Source organism: Haliaeetus albicilla, chromosome 1 (genome assembly GCF_947461875.1).
Source record: "Haliaeetus albicilla chromosome 1, bHalAlb1.1, whole genome shotgun sequence".
Lineage (NCBI taxonomy): Eukaryota > Metazoa > Chordata > Aves > Accipitriformes > Accipitridae > Haliaeetus > Haliaeetus albicilla.
Window position 1 is genome coordinate 38,588,093 of NC_091483.1, and position 18,288 is coordinate 38,606,380.

At 40.3% G+C, this 18,288-nt stretch overlaps 1 protein-coding gene across 1 annotated transcript; it reads right to left on the reverse strand.

The window, feature by feature from the left end:
* Nucleotides 1–50: 50 nt before the first annotated feature.
* Nucleotides 51–18,160, reverse strand: PPID (peptidylprolyl isomerase D). Its single transcript, XM_069786164.1, has 10 exons — nucleotides 17,992–18,160; nucleotides 15,953–16,093; nucleotides 15,392–15,498; nucleotides 10,704–10,892; nucleotides 9,798–9,920; nucleotides 8,055–8,161; nucleotides 3,938–4,079; nucleotides 947–1,033; nucleotides 823–865; nucleotides 51–279 (listed from the first exon to the last, which is right to left on the reverse strand). Exons 1-10 carry the CDS (start codon nucleotides 18,074–18,076, stop codon nucleotides 191–193), a joined length of 1,113 nt encoding a protein of 370 aa, XP_069642265.1. The 5' UTR covers nucleotides 18,077–18,160; the 3' UTR covers nucleotides 51–190.
* Between the last annotated feature and the right edge of the window lie 128 nt (nucleotides 18,161–18,288).

The window sequence follows — 18,288 nt, forward strand, 5'->3', positions numbered from 1 at the left end:
ACCTGAGTTGCAAAACACAAATTAGTACAGCTTAAAAAAAAGAAAACCACTTCACCTTTGAACAGTTTCTTTATTATTATGCTTTTGAGTTGTAAATGCTGAAAACTGCAGTACAGGGCAAATGAAAGAAGCAGCTCCATTTATCCTTTTGCATGAGTTAGTGCATAGATTTAAAAGTTTAGAAAAAAAATCAAGCGAACATTTTAGCGTAAGCTGCCTTCTCTTTCTCCTTTTGGGCTTTTATCTTCTGCTTGATTCTGAGTGTTTCTGTCTGGATAGCTGCTTAAAAAGAAAATACATGATACAGTTATAGTAATCTCTTTACATTAGGTCTCCTATATGTCAAGGCCAGGTCACACTGCTGCAACTTACCCATGTTATCTCATTTAATAGAACTGCATTTAATCTTCTATTAGGTCAGATACTAGCAGCAAAAAACCCCTGTCCCTTACTTTGCTTCACCTGGTAAAGGAACCAGGTAGAGGAGGGTGTACAAGCATAGTACTGGTCCCAACACAGAATTTATGAGCTAAAAATCTTATCCAATTAGACCAGGAAATTAAGAAGGTTAATAAAACCCCTGGGAAATAGGGAGATGGTTCAAGAGGCATGCTGTTGACCTACATAACCAACAGAAGCATCACTGCTGTATAAAAACAGGTTTTCCACCTCAGTGGGCTCTGTGCTCAATACATGAGCATTTAAGCTGTTAGAAGTCAGCATTTAGGCATCACATTGGTACAATTTTCTACTGAATACTACCCTGGTTTGTTACATTCTTAAAAAAAGTAAAGAATTTATAAAGAAACAGCTTTATTTTACCTTTGTCTTCAGGGGCTATTTCATGAGCCTTTTTAAGATCAGCCTTAAATAAAAGAGAAATATAAATTAATGTTCAATAAAATGTTTAGATTTAAAAAAGAAAATTAAATATTGTGATCATTACCAATGCCTGATCGAGATCTTTTATTCCCTGCCATCCTTGAGCCCGTCTGTAGAGAGCTTTAGTATTTGCTGGATCTATTTTAAGAGCCTGTAAATTTAATAAAATTGTCACATTAGCATTTCATATACTTCACAGCCTCCCATCTCTGAAAATGGCACAGTTCACACCAGCAGACAATCTCCCCAGTTGGTTTGAGGGTAAGCTGTCAAAACATTAACCGTGTAAAAAGGAATGCTATAATGTAGCGCACTGAATAGCTAGCTATCAGTCTTAATACCACTGCACCAGAAGTGGTCTTTTGTGAAGGACAAGCGTAAAATGGGTCAAATGGAACCTGTGTGTGTGTATATATATATATATATCTATATATCTATATCTATCTGTCAAGACAAAGGTGTTGCTGCAGTTCAAATTATCCTGACCTTGAGTCTCACAGTGCAGCTTCTTCCTTCACACCAAAAAATGGCATCATAAAGAAAACGAGCAGATTTCCTGTAAAGCTTTTTTTACTGTAGGCTAGAAAGATACATACAAGCAATCCATCTCAGGCTTTGGGAACCTGGCCAAGGTCCAGTCATTATGCCTTTTTTGAGCTGAATGGTTTCACTAAGGTTTATATGCCAGCTCTAATGTGACAATGTCAAAATAGGAAATACAGTGGCTGGGCAAAGAGATTGTTCCACTATTTGGTTACTTAAATTATTTTTTCAAAGTACCTCAGTTAATTTGGCTAGCTAGCTGTTTTGTTTTCTTGCCTGTTGTCGTGGTTTAACCCCAGCCAGAACCCCAGCCAGCAACTGAGCACCACGCAGCCACTCATTCACTTCCCCCCCACCACCCAGTGGGATGGGGGAGAGAATCGGAAGAAAAAAGGTAAAACTCTTGGGTTGAGATAAAAACAGTTTAATAGAGCAGAAAGGAAGAAACTAATAATGACAATAATAAAATGACAAGAATAATAAAAAAGTAGTTGGAATATACAAAACAAATGATGCACAATGCAATTGCTCACCACTTGCCAACCGATGCCCAGTTCGTTCCTGAGCAGCGATCCCCCCCACGCCAACTCTCCCCAGTTTATATACTGGGCATGGCATCACATGGTATGGAATACCCCTTTGGTCAGTTCGGGTCAGCTGCCCTGGCTGTGTCCCTCCCAGCTTCTTGTGCCCCTCCAGCCTTCTTGCTGGCTGGGCATGAGAAGCTGAAAAATTCTTGACTTTTAGTCTAAACACTACTTAGTAACAACTGAAAACATCAGTGTGTTATCAACATTCTTCTCATACTGAACCCAAAACACAACACTATACCAGCTACTGGGAAGAAAAATAACTCTATCCCAGCCGAAACCAGGACACTTGTGAAGATCATGTTCTTTTTTCTTACTGCAGATAGCTCTATAGTGTCTTTTTTAAAATTACTTTAAATAATATAGTTTCTTAGTTATTAAAGGAAATCTCTTTGCATGGATATGTGGCTTTATTTCATTTATTAACTTTAAATTATTAATTAAAAGTTATATACATTAGACAATGCATCCAAATTTTTTTTAAATCACTGCAGTATTGGATGTTAATATAAAGGAAGTATTACTCTGGGCGCTCATCCTGATCTGTCTGCTATAAAGCCTAGAGCCTCTTCTGTGTCAAGAATTAGAAAATTAGGTGTCTGCACTGTGTACACATAGGTAGCATTCCTTGTTTTTAGCTTGACCACTGTGCTTACAGCTATTTTAAAGCAAGGTTGTTTGAACAGGTTCAGCCGTGTGTAATTCCTTATTTATACCAAATAATGCATGTATTACAGATTGTTAATTTAAATCGCTTTTGGCCTTAGGAAATCATAAAAAATGAAAGTGTATAGTTTCTCATAAACAATTACCTTGAGCTCTAACTAGTTAATCTTAGGAAACTGGTGTTCTGATTAAAACAGTGATACACTATTTAACACTTGTTATGAGACTTAAGCTAAATACCTTACAAAGGTCTATTACAGCTATGCAGTTGCCTTTATCTAACAATTCTGTAATCTTAAGAAAAAGGAAGTGGTTTTTTTTCTCCCCCCCCCCAATGGCACGTATTATGATCAGTAATTTCTATCTGTAACACAAATGCTGTTTAATTTTTTACCATTTTCTAAATGACAGATACCACATTACACAGTTTTCTTACTTTTTTTCTTTCCTCATACCCCATTTGTCCATTCTGAATATACGTTTATTAAAGTCTTCCCTGTGGTAACACCATCAGCAGACTAGAAAGCAAGACAGCTCTCTAAAGACACACAGATTAGCCGAGACTCCTGCTTTCAGCATGAAGCCCTAGGAGATGCTGCTCAGGATCCTCTGCTAACAAATAAGAGCATTCTTTACTCTGTTTCCTTCAAAATTTCTGAGTTTTACTAAATTATTTAAAGTTTCCTCAAATATACTAAATTCTGTCAGTATGTCTATGTCACTGTTGCTTTTTTTTCCTTTACTTCTATTATTTTTCATTATTTCCATATTTATTCTTTCCTCCTTTCTTCCTATTCACTGGTTTCATTTCACCACTAAGCCTTCCTAAAAAGGCTTTAGTTAGAAAAATCACTTAAATGAATAAAATACAAGACCATCAAATCTAAAAGCAAGTAAAACATTTTGCTCATACTAGTCTTCCAGAGAAAAGTACTCTCCTCTTCCACTGAAGACAGTTTAACTCTTTGTAATATAAAAATCAGCTCTGCAAACCAAAGTGACAATGACAGCATGCATTTTTTCTGGCAGTAAGCAACAGCCCTCTTCTGTTTGTTCCTAATGAGTCATTTCAATTTCAAAATCTTTTTAAAAAGCCACATACTGGAAAGTTAGTAATAACTTCACAATCAGCCTTCTACTTTGTTTACTTTCAAATCATAAACTTGTCAGAAGACTCTTTGCAAAAGCTTTGTAGTTTCAGTCTCCATTTTCTATATAGGCTAATTGTTAATCAAAATACTAAACATTAAATTTACCTCTGAACAACTTTCAATGGCTCCCTGCCAATCTGACAGTTTTAGTTTACAAGCGCCAATGTTCAAAACACAGGTCAAAGCAACAGTCTTCAACTTTGGTTTGTCGGCCTCCTCTGCCACTGCTTCAGAAGCTTCTACATACCTGCAGAAAACCAGATTTACAAAGAACATGCATTAGTGTTGCAACTTCCATTTTGTTCTGCCCTTAGCTATCCTTCCACAGATATGTGCAAACTGGCCTATCCAAACTGGTATTTTTAAAGCAGCTTCAATTCCACTACTACAAATATTTATTAAACTAAATATATTAAGACCTACCCTGACAAAAAAGATGAACTCACTGGTGAATGTTCTCCTGTAACTCCTAGTCCTCCACTGTACTAACAGCATTCTTTTTCTTAGACAAATACACTGTTCTAGGTGGCGTGAAACCATTAGAATTTATCTCAATGACTGTTTATTCTCAAAAAACATGTTGTTCATCAGTGGCAAAAAGTCAACACCACCACTACACCTTCCACGTTCATGGGAAGCTTCATCTCTTCTTCAGTTCCCTCAGTAATATTTTAATTGTTTAGGCATTTCTGGCTGAACCCTGAAGCTAACTTTACTTTGTAAAGGAGGGTGGTTTATGAGCATTAGTAACTTCACCTCCTTTGCACGGTCTTCCTTTACGACTTTTCTCCTGAACTTCAAAACTGACACTGCTTCAGAACTAAGCCACATAATTTACTGCATCTCTGCTTCATAGACAAACTGTATCTCATTCTTCTTAATTTACAATGTATTAATGCTGTCAGTTTTTTATTTCAAGTGGCAAAGGTCTGTTGTGGATGTAAAAGCTCTAACTCTTTTAATGGCCTACTTGATAGAACCTCTGTGGTTTTTATTTAAAAAATAAAAACCACGTGTTTGCATGTATTCACATTTTAAGCACGCCATGATTAATGCAGTCTTTGCAGATCAGTGCCTATGTAAGTTCAATTTCTGCATGCCCTATCTTTTGAGTGTTGAATAGTTTGTATACAACTTTGGATCACAGAAATAAGCAATACTTAAAAAATAAATTAGACATAGTCCCATTGATTCTTCCACTTGCTGGGCATCATGCAAAAGATGAGAACCAGAAGGGAGAGAAAAGAGTAAAAAGCTAGGGAGAGTTATAATACAAAACTGTTATGTTCAAAACAAATAGAATACACCTATAATGTTTATACATCACACCAAAATATGCAAGACCATTCTGGAAACAAAATTAGAGCTTCCAAGTCAAAGAAATCAGTAAGATGAGTATCAAGGGAGACAATAGGAAGCAATACATTTTTTGACAAAAAAGTGTCAATTCTTACATATAAAATACCTTAAAAAAACTGGTTAAGCAGCATGAAGACTACAGGCCAGTCAGTCTCACCTCTGTGCCCAGCAACATCATGGAGTGGATCCTCCTGGAAATTATGCTAGGGCACATGGAAAATAAGAAAGTAACTGGTGGCAGCCAGCATGGCTTCTCTAAGGGCAAATCAGGCCTGACAAATTTGGTGGCCTTCTACGATGGGGTTACAGCGTTGGTGGATAAGGGAAGAGCAATGGACATCATCTACCTGGACTTGTGCAAAGCATTTGACACTGTCCTGCACAACATCCTTGTCTCTAAATTGGAGAGACATGGATTTGACAGATGGACCACTTGGTGGATAAGGAATTGGCTGGATGGTCGCACTCAAAGAGTTGCAGTCAATGGCTGGATGGTCGCGCTCAAAGAGTTGCAGTCAATGGCTCGATGTCCAGGTGGAGACCAGTGACGAGTGGTGTTTCTCAGGGGTTGGTATTGCGACTGGCGCTGTTTAACATCTTTGTTGGCGACATGGGCAGTGGGATCAAGTGCACCCTCAGCAAGTTTGCTGATGACACCAAGCTGTGTAGTGCGGTTGACATGCTGGAGGGAAGAGATGCCATCCAGAGGGACCTTGACAGGCTTAAGAGGTGGGCCCGTGCAAACCTCATGAAGTTCAACAGGGCCAAGTGTAAGGTCCTGCACGTGGGTCGGGGCAATCCCAAGCACAAATACAGGCTGGGTGATGAGTGGATTGAGAGCAGCCCTGCAAAGAAGGACTTGGGAGTGTTTGTTGACGAGAAGCTCAGCGTGACCCGGCAATGTGTGTTTGCAGACCAGAAAGCCAACCGTATCTTGGGCCGCATCAAAAGAAGCGTGACCAGCAGATTAAGGGAGGTGATTCTCCCCCTCTGCTCTTGTGAGACCCCACCTGGAGTACTGTATTCAGCTCTGGGGCCCCCAAAATAAGAAGGACATGGACCTGTTGGAGTGAGTCCAGAGGAGGGTCACGAAGATGATCAGGGGTCTGGAGAACCTCTCCTATGCAGACAGGCTGAGAGAGTTGGGGTTGTTCAGCCTGGAGAAGAGAAGGCTCTGGGGAGACCTTACAGCAGCCTTCCAGTACGTACAGCGGGCCTACAGGAAAGCTGGAGAGGGACTTCTTACAAGGACATGTAGTGATCAAACAAGGGGAAATGGCTTTAAACTGAAAGAGGGTAGATCTAGATTAGATATTAGGAAGAAATTTTTTTACTGTGAGGGTGGTGAGGCAGTAGAACAGGTTGCCCAGAGAAGTTGTGGATGCCCCATCCCTGGAAGTGTTCAAGGCCAGGTTGGATGGGGCTTTGAGCAACCTGGTCTAGTGGAAGGTGACCCTGCCCATGGCAGAGGGGTTGGAACTAGGTGATCTTTAAGGTCCCTTCCAACCCAAACCATTCTATGATTCTAAGACAAGAAAAAGAACAGAAGGTTATAATGGTTACTGTTGGTAAAAAGAAAAAACCAACATTGCCAGATGGTTTGCTAGGTGAGTTATACACAACACATGGGAGATAGCCCAATAAGAGCTATTCTATTCCTATCAGTTCTGGTGAAGTGCCAGCTAAAGTATACCATCCTACATAAAGTATTAGATTTTAAGATAAAACAACAGGACATGTCCACAAAAGTTTGACCTATAAAGAAGAGCTGGGACGATCAGATTTGTTTAGTCTAGGAAAGTTACTATCCTTTCCATCCACAGGGACAAATAAACACCAAATAAAAGCTGTCTACTCAAACTGGAAGAGCCTTCACTGGGTGTGCTTAAGAACGAGCAACTGTAAGGGATAGCATAGTTATATCTGATATTTACCTAGGAATGGGGTAGGAAATGGACAGATACAACACAAAGATCCTTAAAGATCCATTCCAGCCTTTTTTCTGTATGATTTCTAAAAGGTTTACATAGAAATCCAATTTACTTTGGGGCTTCTGTTGGTCTATCATGGGCTTTTTGAGGGAAGGCAAGATGTTGCATCTTGGGTTAATATCTGTAACTAAAGGATTCATTTTTATGCTTCAGAAGGACATCATTTGTTTGAAACCCAGTCAGTCAAACTCAGTTGAAGCATTAAACATGCCTGAATTCTTTTTTCCTTCATTACTGTTACTGCTAGTGATCATTAAGAAGGTAGGGATAAAGGTCAGCATAACTTTAAAAAAAAAGTTTTTAGGAGAAGCTCATATACATAAAGCAAAAAGCATGAAAAGAAGAAAGGAGCAGTATGGAAACAAAAGCAGAAAGACTATGGTTTTGAAGGCAAGTCTGAATTATACATGGAGTCAGGATGATGGTATGGAGCCTCAGAAAAAATAATAATGAATTAATAAGGGTCACATTTGGGGGTACTCTCTCTTGAACTTACCCATTTCCTAAACCTACTGTTTTTTAGAAATCAGACAAAAAGTTATCTCCCTCTTTTCCAGTCCATTAACTACCCTGTATACTATTGTGCTTTTCTTCCCAGTTATGCACCAGCACAGCAAGAGTATTAAAAAAGGAGCATTTAGTCAGATCCAAACAATACTTCCTGCCTATACCTCTTACCTAGCAATAAGCAGAAGACCTACGTGAATAAGTAGGTAAAAATCAACCTGATGTTTTCCAGATTCAGAAGGCTCTTTTTTTAAAAAAAAGGAAAGAGCACAGCAACAGGCACTTTTTAAATGCACATATCATTGCTTGATAGCAGTATTAATTTGGGTTACAGGAACTACCTGATTGAATGATGATAGCCTTACCGTAAACTTTTACTATACTTTTTAGCTGCCATTGCCCAATTTTGCGATTTGAAGAAAGTATTTCCTATATTCTTTATGTCTTCTGCTATGGCCACAATCTTGTCAACCTAATAAAATAGATGGAAAATATAAAGTATGAATGTACTTATGAAAGAAGTCTTGAATTACTTGATGTTTAACAGTAGGATACCATGTCCATCCTCTTTCAAAGATTATAAAATCTCAGAATAAAAATATTCTGATTTTAGACAAATACTAGCTTCAAACCACTCCTGTAATATTCTCTACTTCATGTCACACAATAGTCTGAAAGATGAAATTCCTAACAGGTTTTCTACAGTATAAAGGGTGAGAAAATACCGGAGACAACATAGCAGTTCAACTCCTTCCCCTAAATGCTGCTACCCACACAAAGCTATATATAAAGGTGTTGGCCGTTATTCATAGAAAAGAAGTCATGTTAACAATCAAAGTATTCAACCAAGACTGCCTTATTTCCTGAGAAAATTTTGTCTTCTGCTTCTCAAAATGGTATTAGTCACCTGAACTCTGCATGCTCTCAAACTAGAAGTCGTATCAACACAATTCTCCTTCTCTCAAAACACTTAAAACATCTATTGAAAGAGAAAAAGAACAACTGCCTATCTTTATCAAATCCATCATTTCTATTTCCAGAATGGCATACATTTCAAGTGTTAAGTTACTTTTCCAGTGGCAATAAACAGTTTATAATTACTGCTGTCTATACCACAGATGTCTTAAGCTCTGTCAAATGTATATATTGTCATTTGTAATACTATCAGTTTACACTTCTACCCTACTAGAATTACTGACCTTGAAAAAAACTGATCACAACATGAGACCAATGTCACCATGGTTTCTGTAATTAGTTTATATGAACAAGTTTATAAAGTTAAAGGAGGCAGGCACCTGCCAACTTTGGTTCTGAACCACAGCAAATGCTATCCAAAAACATTTTCACAAGTTCAAGTGCTTCTCAATAGCCACATACAAGGAGTTCCTGGTTTCTAGCTATAATGGTTTTTTTACTATATTATTTCTAATTCTGTATTTGGAATCTACATGTGCAGCCCCCTTTTTTTACCTTCTCACAAATCACTGTTTGATTTACAGTTTGTCTATTTCACTTTCATGATAAAGCAAAAACCTGCAGAAAAGCTGCTTTCACCAGTCTGCTCCATAACTCTCAACAACCGGTCTTCCTTCAGTTTGAACAACGTGAGAAGCACACAGCTACTGGGAATTGAGAACAACTAGCTCTGATGTAGTAGAAATCTTTTAAGAAGGTTAATCCTTTATTATTTCTAGTAAGTAAGGCAAAATTTTTTAAGGGTGGATATTTAAAAAGTTGAACAGAAAAAGTGTGTAGGTACAACATTAAGTTAGTCATCTGCAGGATGGAGTTGTAGTAATTGCAATTTGTCACTACAGCACAAACAAAAGTAAAAAGAAACGAAGAACAGAAAAAAAAAGTGTAATAACTGTAAGCATTTGTGGTTTTAGTTACTGGGGAAAAAATCAGCTGCAATTAGCACTAAAAAAAAGAGATAGCAATCCCCTCCCACACCATTCTCTTTCCTAAAATTGAATGTCACCATTTAATCAGGAGCTTGATCGATTCTTAAGAAAAAACGTTTAGAGAACATCATCGCAGACACCATATAACTCAGATTACCTACAAGTCTTGCATTCTGTAAAATACCTTAAAAGAAAAAAACTTACATCTTTCAAGTCTATATCTGAATCTTCAGGAAAATCTGGATGAACATCTCCAGATCCATCCTGGGGAACAATTCCCCAATCATCTCCTTCCTTTAGCTCTCCACATTCTGCAATGACGCACAACTGAAAAAATAAAGTGTAAATAGCGATATTGCTTATTATGACAATTTCCCCCAAAAAAAGCCACAACTTCTGAGTGCTCTTTGAAATTCAGTAAAAATGCTTTTTCATCCATGGTTTGGGTGCACTGATTTCAGAAACCCATCACATCATTAGCCTATCCTCATCAAAAGGCTTTTATCACAGAAGTGTTGTGTTCAGAGGAGCAGCATTCCAAGAACACCATACCCACGCTACATGGAGAGGCTGGAAGAGGAACTGGCAGCAAGCTGAGCTGCAGCAAAACACAAGACATGGAAGTTCTACTACATTAGAGAAGACGGTTCTTTCTTAAATTGCCAAGTCTTTTAAAGTTACAGAGGTATTAATTTTTCAAACAACCACAAACTGACATGACCTACACACCGATTGCTCTTCCAGAAGTACAACTTCTGACATAAAATTCATAAGAATTACATATCACTTAGGTAGGGTTGTGAATTCCACCTTTTAATTTCATCACCCATCCTACACTTCCAGCTGTGCATTTCCACCTTCACCCTGATAAAGGCTTCCACCCTCACAGCTGTGTTGAATAATAAATCAATTGTTTGTGCAGGGGAAATTTACAGCAAAGGAACAAAAGCCTTTTAACAAGGACAGTAAAATGGAAATTAACACTGTTAGCAAAAATAACCAGCTAACATTTAATAGTGCTAAACATTACACCAAGCATTTAGAAGAAATGAATATACATCATATAAGGAAGAATAAACATTATCCCTAAGTGCTTTGGATTTTGTTTACCTTAACAGGATTTTCTCCTTTTACTTCAACGTTTTCCAATATTTTAACTACACCCATTCCTTTGATCACTTGGCCAAACACCACATGTTTCCCATCCAGGTGAGAAGTAGGCACCGTTGTAATAAAGAACTGAGAGCCATTAGTACCGGGTCCTGCATTTGCCATGCTCAGCAGCCCTGGTTTATCATGCTGCATTGCGGGGAAAAAAAAAAATCACAATCAACATATAAAAGATCTGTTATAAAACCACACATAAGATTCTGTAAGCCTATTAATACATATAGCAAGGACAGCCATAATGACAACTTGGTAAACCAGTTACATACAGTTGGCAACTAATTTTACCTATCATGACTGAAGAGGGCAAACGCCCAGCTCTGCATCTTTACTTGCCACCTAGCAGTCCAGCAAGCAGAGCCACATCTGTGATGTGGTGCTGTAACATGTCTGCTTCTGTACACTCAATCCCCGGCACAGCTGCTGAGTTTAGACAGATCACCTGAGATACATGTGAAGTTCCTCACTGGATTATTCAAGACCACTGGCCTCAAGAAACAAAGCTAAACACCACTTAAACCAACTTTAATGTTACACTGTCAAGATGGGTATGTATTGTTAATTTTATAAGGGCTACTAATAGAAAGTATGTTGAAAAACTGTGGCTTTTAGGGGACTATGGTCTTTATTCTTTAAAGGTTGTGGGGTTTTTTTAACTCCTTCACTCTCCTAGAGAGAGAGTTTTTATTCTGCTGGGATTTTTAACCATCTAATTATTTTGGCTCATGCTACCAGGCCACAAACTAATAAAAATTTATTAAACAGCCCAACATGAGAAGATACTGTTTATTTTGTTTGCCATAAGTACTTTTTCCTTCTTTGAAATAGGAATTATATTGCTCCATCATGCAGATTATTTCATTTTCACTTGTACTGCAAAAATGTACTTTTTGTATGTGTTGTGAATCTCTCGTTAAACTGGCATGACACAGCTATTAAGATATCATTCTCCCCAAGCTGATCTGGTTATTAAGTGCAAGGAACTCCATTTAATATAAGTCAGTATATTATACCAAGACACTGGTACATGTCTGAAGCATGCAAGCTATGGTATTCCTAAGAAACTTGATACTGTAAGGAGGATGGGAGGGAAAAAAAAAAAAAAGCATGACTGCACAAAGGAGACGGGAGCAGAAATTGCTGTGAAGCAGACCTCACAGCTCGACGGGAGGTTGATTACTTTGAGACAACAGTCTGAGACAGCTGTATTTAAGCATCCAATTTGTCCCTTATAGTCTCTACCACTTTGAAGAACCTGTTGTTTTGAAAACTGTTTTCCCACACAGTGTTTAGATTTTCATGGTAGTAGGGAGAACTCCTTGCCTGAGGTGTTCATCCGGTCATACGGCACAATGAGTCTGAATCTTTCAACCAGGATTTGGCTCAGGAACTCTGGGAAAAGGTTGCACAGCCAAGAGCTAAAGTTGCACCCAGCCAACAGAGAGCTACTGGAATAAGTTTGGCTTTATCTCTTCTAATATTGAAACTCATCCTGGGAATCAAGAGATGGCAAATGACAGAGTAGAAGCCTGTGATCCACAGCAAGAGAAGGCATCTGGTAGCAAGCGTGCAGGAATGCAGCCTCCAAACAAAACATCTGACATTTCGTACAGTAGTTGCTGGCAAACAAGTTAATCAGAAAGGGTCTGCCATAGGAGACTTTTGCAAAGAGCATTTGAGGCTGGTCACTGATTCACTGCACAAGAGGCAGAATAAGACCTGTAAATCTTACCTTTTTTTTTTTTTTTCCAATTACAACTAATGCTAATGGTTTGTAAACAAAGAGCCAAGTAACAGTAAGCTCTGGTGTTGCCTTACACTTGCATGTTTACCTTTTGTCTGTAAAGACTTGGAGGACAAGTTGGAAAGTTACATACAGCAGTCTGGCAGCTCTGATCTTCACACTTAACATGCAACTCCATTTCGTTTGGGACCAAGTCTCAACATTAGTCTCATGATGAGAGTCCCTATTTATAAACAAACCTGTTGTCACTCATGCATTTTCTTGCCATGATTGTTTTGAACACTGCAGATTACGGTAGTCTTTCCCGTGATGGTTTCTGCTTGTCATTTTGTAAGCTTATAAAGCAAGTAAAAAAGTCCAGACGAAAACAGATTCTCTGACAGATTCAAGGCTTGCAAAACTATACCATGGTAACAACACTGCTTGAGGACTAAGTAAGTTCGGTGTTCCACAACAGCACAGCCATTAGCTGGAGAAGTTAACACCAAAAAAAGCCTAGTGGGATTGATCTGACATGGTTAAGCTGACTACAGACAACATCTTGCAGTTTATTGCAATTTACAAGAAACCATACAAACAACACAAGAACAAAGAGGTAGCTCCAGTGTCTTCAAGTGTCAAAAAAACCAACTCATCATTGATCAAGACAGTGGTTTGATGAGACTTTGCAGGACTGCTAGATTAAGTGCAAGATCCAGTGAATGTCTATGTAGTAGAGGCATTTTAACTCCCACTAAAATCCTAACAAACTTGGCCAACAGATGATGGGAACTGAGCTCCCAGACTCTGTGTAAGATCCAAGTGAGTTCTTCAACTCATCCCTGGCACACTGACAACTTTTGTTATAGCTGAGCAGTCAGAGAAGTACAGAAATGGGAATCATTTGCATTCCATTCATAATTACCTCCAGATCTCATTTGACAGTACAACTAAAAAAGGAACGATGACACCAAGTCTCCTTCTTCAGGGAGCTAGAGATCCTGTGACAAGGACCAATGCAGAAGAGTAACTTTAAGCAGAAGTGCTATGGGCATCACCATAGCAAGTGTCAGACTTCAGAGAACATCTCTCACAACTATAATTAACTCTATGATGAATTCTGGAGCTACATTTCCAGTTATTGCTCTGACCTTGGCCGTGGACTTTGATGCCTGATTAGTGGGGGATTGCCGTATTTTCTTTTCCTAAAATACTGTTTGGTGGCAAGCACAATTGAAGTCAGGGCTTTGTCTTAATCATGGGACAACAACGCCTGTAAGTTTTTTAGTCAGTCTTGTTGAAGAGTCATTCATATGCTATCACATAATAGCACGATATGAAAACAGTTCATGCCAATGCTGAGAATTGTTACACCTACAGCGGCAGGTGTCTTGGCTGTTGTAAGGGGTACTTGCAGAACACGTTATTTTTGTTGTTTCCAAGTAGTACTCCCACCCAGGTTCAAGATGCAATTACTGATAGTTCAAGCACAGGGGCTTTTTCCAGCCACACAGCCCTTTATGTACAGCTGAGAACACAGATGAGAACTCAGAACAATTATAATGGTTGCCACTTTTCTCCAGAATAGCTAAGTCTGCTAGCCAAAAAATGTAAGTCACAGTGTACAGGTAATACATAAATTTGGAGATCTTCAAATACTGTATACGTTGCAGGCTTAAGGTACACAGACCTGCTGTACAGTATGGTCAAAAGCAGTCTTCTTCCCTTTCTGGAATACCCATTTTTAAAGAAAGGTAGAACTAAAATGCTTAAGAAAAGGATTTAAAAATACAGAAGGCAAACATTTCTTCTTCAAAAGCATAAAGAAGAACTCAATCTTATGTCAAAAGACAGATCCTGGAGGCATCAACTGTGTTTGATTTTGATGACAGAGAAGCCTGAGGAATGGTAATGGACATTTTGAAGGGTTATGCCTTTGCAAAAGAAACAAGAAAAGACACAGGACACATCCTGAGAAAACTGTTGTTCATAAACCATACTACTTGTGTGTGTAAAGCACATGCACCTGCAGTCTTCCTGGTGTCACTAGATGACGATTTTGAGGACAAAGACGGTTTTAGAATTTCCTACTCTTGAAGCACTGCTCCCTCCTCTCTTCCCGCAGCTGGGCTGACAAAACTGCTTGTGGGACCGCACTAATGGTTGCTAGTAATGATATAGTGAGCTGTGATACAGGAGTGGGAATAAGTAATGGGAGGGGTAGGAATTTCTGCCATCAAAGCCAGCATCTCTTAAAATGACATCCTCAAATCGAGACTTTTGCATAGTGAAAAACTTGCTTTGTTCACAGCACATTTTCCCAACATTCTGGGTGAAAACAAGCCATTCATAAAAAGCCTTTTACTTCTCATATCATTGAAAGTAACTGTAGTGGGGAAAATGATTTCTTTTAAATTTTTCTTTGGATTAATTCTGCAATCTACCATGGATTCCCCACTTCTTAAGAAAGATATTTCTCACATCTAGTCTTATGAATATTATTAGTATATGAAAAAAAACCCCAAAACATAAAATCCATTTAATGCTAACATACTGTATATGCTTCCGAGTGACAAAATCTGCCACTCTTTTAAAATAATATCCCTAATTTGATGAGAACTGAAATATTGCTTCAAATTAATTTCTGATTGTGCAATTAAAAAGAAAATCTAAACTATGGTTGTCTTTGTCTTAATGAGGTTGACCTTATTTTATATGTATTCATACATGTATTTGTTCTGTATTCAACAAAGACTTTAAGGACAAACTAGTTTGGGGCTTTTTTGCTGCATTCTTTCCACTGCTTAAAAATACATTGGACTAAAGAGCACTAATTCTGAATCTGAAGAAAAATAAAAATAACTGAAACTTCAAAAACTTAATACAATTACTATTTTCAATACAGTACCTTATAATGAAAGTTTTCATCTTCAAATTTTTCACCATATATACTTTCTCCACCTGTGCCATTTTGGTTTGAGAAATCTCCACCTTGGACCATAAACTGCTTAATAACTGCAAAAGAAAATGATTATAAAATATAGCATCAAGGCGGGAAAGGCATGAAGAAAAACAATTCAGAGATGAAGAGCAATCCCTGTCACCAGCACCTGCACCTAAATAAAACCAAAACCCACCTTTTATCTATCAAGTGTCCCCCAAGTACTCTTTTTCAGTTAAGTGGACATCACTTGATATTTAATCCTTTACCTGAAATCCAGTTCAACCTATTCACAACTCATAGTACACTTGTTTTACTATTACTAACTTACTAGTAAATTTATAATTTACTATTGTCAATGCATGGTAAGAACATCTAGTCATTAGGAGGATCAAAAAGTCAAAAACTTACTTTCAGTCAAGTTATTTCTTAAACAAGTGCTCTGAAATATTATTTAACATTATTTCAAATACTGATAATGGAGGACTTCTGTTACCAACAGGAAAACAGAGGATTTATAGAACTTACTTCTGTGGAAGGGACATCCTTTATAATGGAGAGGTTTTCCAGTGGTAGGCCCTGTTCCCTTCTCTCCTGTACATAATGCACGGAAATTTTCAGCAGTTTTAGGTACAACGTCAGCAAATAATTCAAAGACAATGCGTCCAACTGAAATGACAAAGAGAGAATGAGACATATTTTTAAGTCCCATCCTTGGCACGGTGATGTCTGGAGCATTACAGGGCGAAGGAAATTAATGTTTCAGACTCCATTATTTTTACTTAGATTACTATTGAATTTACATTTTGTGGTTGTTCTACGGCAATCACTGACAGAGTTACATTAAGTTTTTAGCAAGGTTATTAGCAACAATGAATTCCACTATTAAGAATAATTCAGGGGGAATACAGATTCTGCCAAAAGCTACCAAAAATGCCAAATGCATTTTCTGCCAAAAAATCTGCATGGGAAGTCACACACACATATATTAAAGCCAAATTATGTATTTTAACATGCGTACTTATTTTCTGTCTATTTTAACATACATATGTAGCTTGTGCACTCAAAAAAAGATACAATTAAAAAAAAGACTGTTTTGTGGAGACTTTTATTTGACCTTAAACCTCATTCTGTTAAAGCCCCAATTTTACTACGACACTGTAATGCTTAACACACGTATGAGTAATGGCTATTTACAGTTACAAACGCTACAAGCAATCATTAAATCCAAACACGTACATGTTTTAACTAAAGGAACTGAAACCTGAGTAGCTAACAGATCCTGTAATAGTCGATAAATGGATTCTGTGTCAAATCCTCATCTTTTAACAAACTGGCTTCTCAGAGAGCTATTTCTCACTCCTAGCAGCCACCATCAGTTGATGCTCCCGCTTTCTCATCAGCCTCACAGTCAATTAGTTAACATAAATTCACTCTCCCGGAAGCTAAATGTAAATATATTAGTTCTAATTAATACAGGAATGAAAACAAATTAGACAACTGAAAGTCAATAAAAGGCAAATCGTCTTACAGACTTTCTTCTTTTATTCTTTTCAGTAGCAGAATGAATAAATGAGAGGCAGTATCTTGACAAAAAGGCAGCATCTGTCTTCACCCAAGCAAATTTCGAAAACCTACGCTTTCAACTACTACCCCAGCTTCCACGTTGCTGTTTCCTAATTTCCATTTTGACCGTTTGCCCAGATTTTGGAATGACCTCTAGCAACACCGTCGATGCCAAGAGAACAACCAGGACCGCCAGTTTGCCTCAGCTTTTACCTCCGCAGACCACCACTGCCCGGCGCACCCCAGGCCAGGGGCGGCGGCGGCAGCAGGAGCCAGGTAAGGCCTGGCATGCTGCAGCACCTCCCCAGGTCATGGCGGGCGGTGGGCACGGCTTGAAGCCAGCAGTGGCAGCCCGAGGCGGGGGTCGCTGTGATGGCGGCCGTCGCTGTGATGGTGACCGAGGTGGGCACACCGGCAGCAGGTGGAAGCCCGCCCGCCAGAGCCGGCCGCCGCCATGGGCACGCCGGGGACTGTAGGGCTCTGCCGCGCTCGGCAGGGCGCGGCTGTGAAGGGAACGTGTCGCAGGGGGTCCCTACCGGCGTAGGCACAGAGGTACCTGCTCCCCTGCAACACCCGCGGGTCATTTCCCTCGGCTGGGAAGCCACGGGGAACGGGGTGCCGATGCAGCCACGTTGCCTTTCCCTCTATTTGCCTCGGGCCTGTTCGTTCTGGCGGGAAAACCTCGGAGGGAGCGCGCAGGGCCCCGCCGGGAGGACCCTTCCCCCACCGCCCCACAGGAGGCCCGTTCGCGGCGGGGCCGTGTTTCTCCTCCTCCCGGGCGGGGACAGCGCCCGGCCCGGCGCCACCGGAGCCCAACAGTCCCTCCCCGTCGAGAACGTTCGGCCGCGCGGCCTGGCCCGGGCATGGGCCGTGCCGCTGCCGCCCGCTCCCCGCCGCCCGGCCCGGGCCTGGCGCGTTCCGCACAGGGGGGCCCCGGCCCCCCCCGCGCGGGTCTCGCCCCCTCTCCCCGCCGCCAGGGCCCCTTCCCGCCCCCTCCCCACCTCGCTCGCCCCCGATGTCCACATCGAAGAAAGCGCGGGGGTTGCAAGGCTTGCTGGGCCGGGCGAGAGGGGACGGGTGCGACATATCGCGGCTCCCCGCTGCCGCGGCGGCTCCGCCTACTCGGCCGCCCGCGATTCCGGCCGCCGCGGGGTCGGGGCCGCTCCCCGCTCCTCCCACCGGCGGAGGCGGGCGGCGGCCGCCGGCCGGGGGGGAAGAAACCTGCCCGCGGGATCGTCGCTGCCGGGCGGGGCTGAGGGAGCGGGGCCGGGCTGGGCGCCTCGGCCGGCAGCGCGGGG

Coding starts and splice junctions, on each gene's coding strand:
- PPID (XM_069786164.1), bottom strand. CDS start 18,076: ATGTCGCACCCGTCCCCTCTCGCCCGGCCCAGCAAGCCTTGCAACCCC. Junction 16,094..17,991: donor GGACATCGGGGGCGAGCGAG/GTGGGGAGGGGG, acceptor TTGTCATTTCAG/TTGGACGCATTGTCTTTGAA. Junction 1,034..3,937: donor CCATTGAAAGTTGTTCAGAG/GTAAATTTAATG, acceptor TTAAATTTACAG/GCTCTTAAAATAGATCCAGC.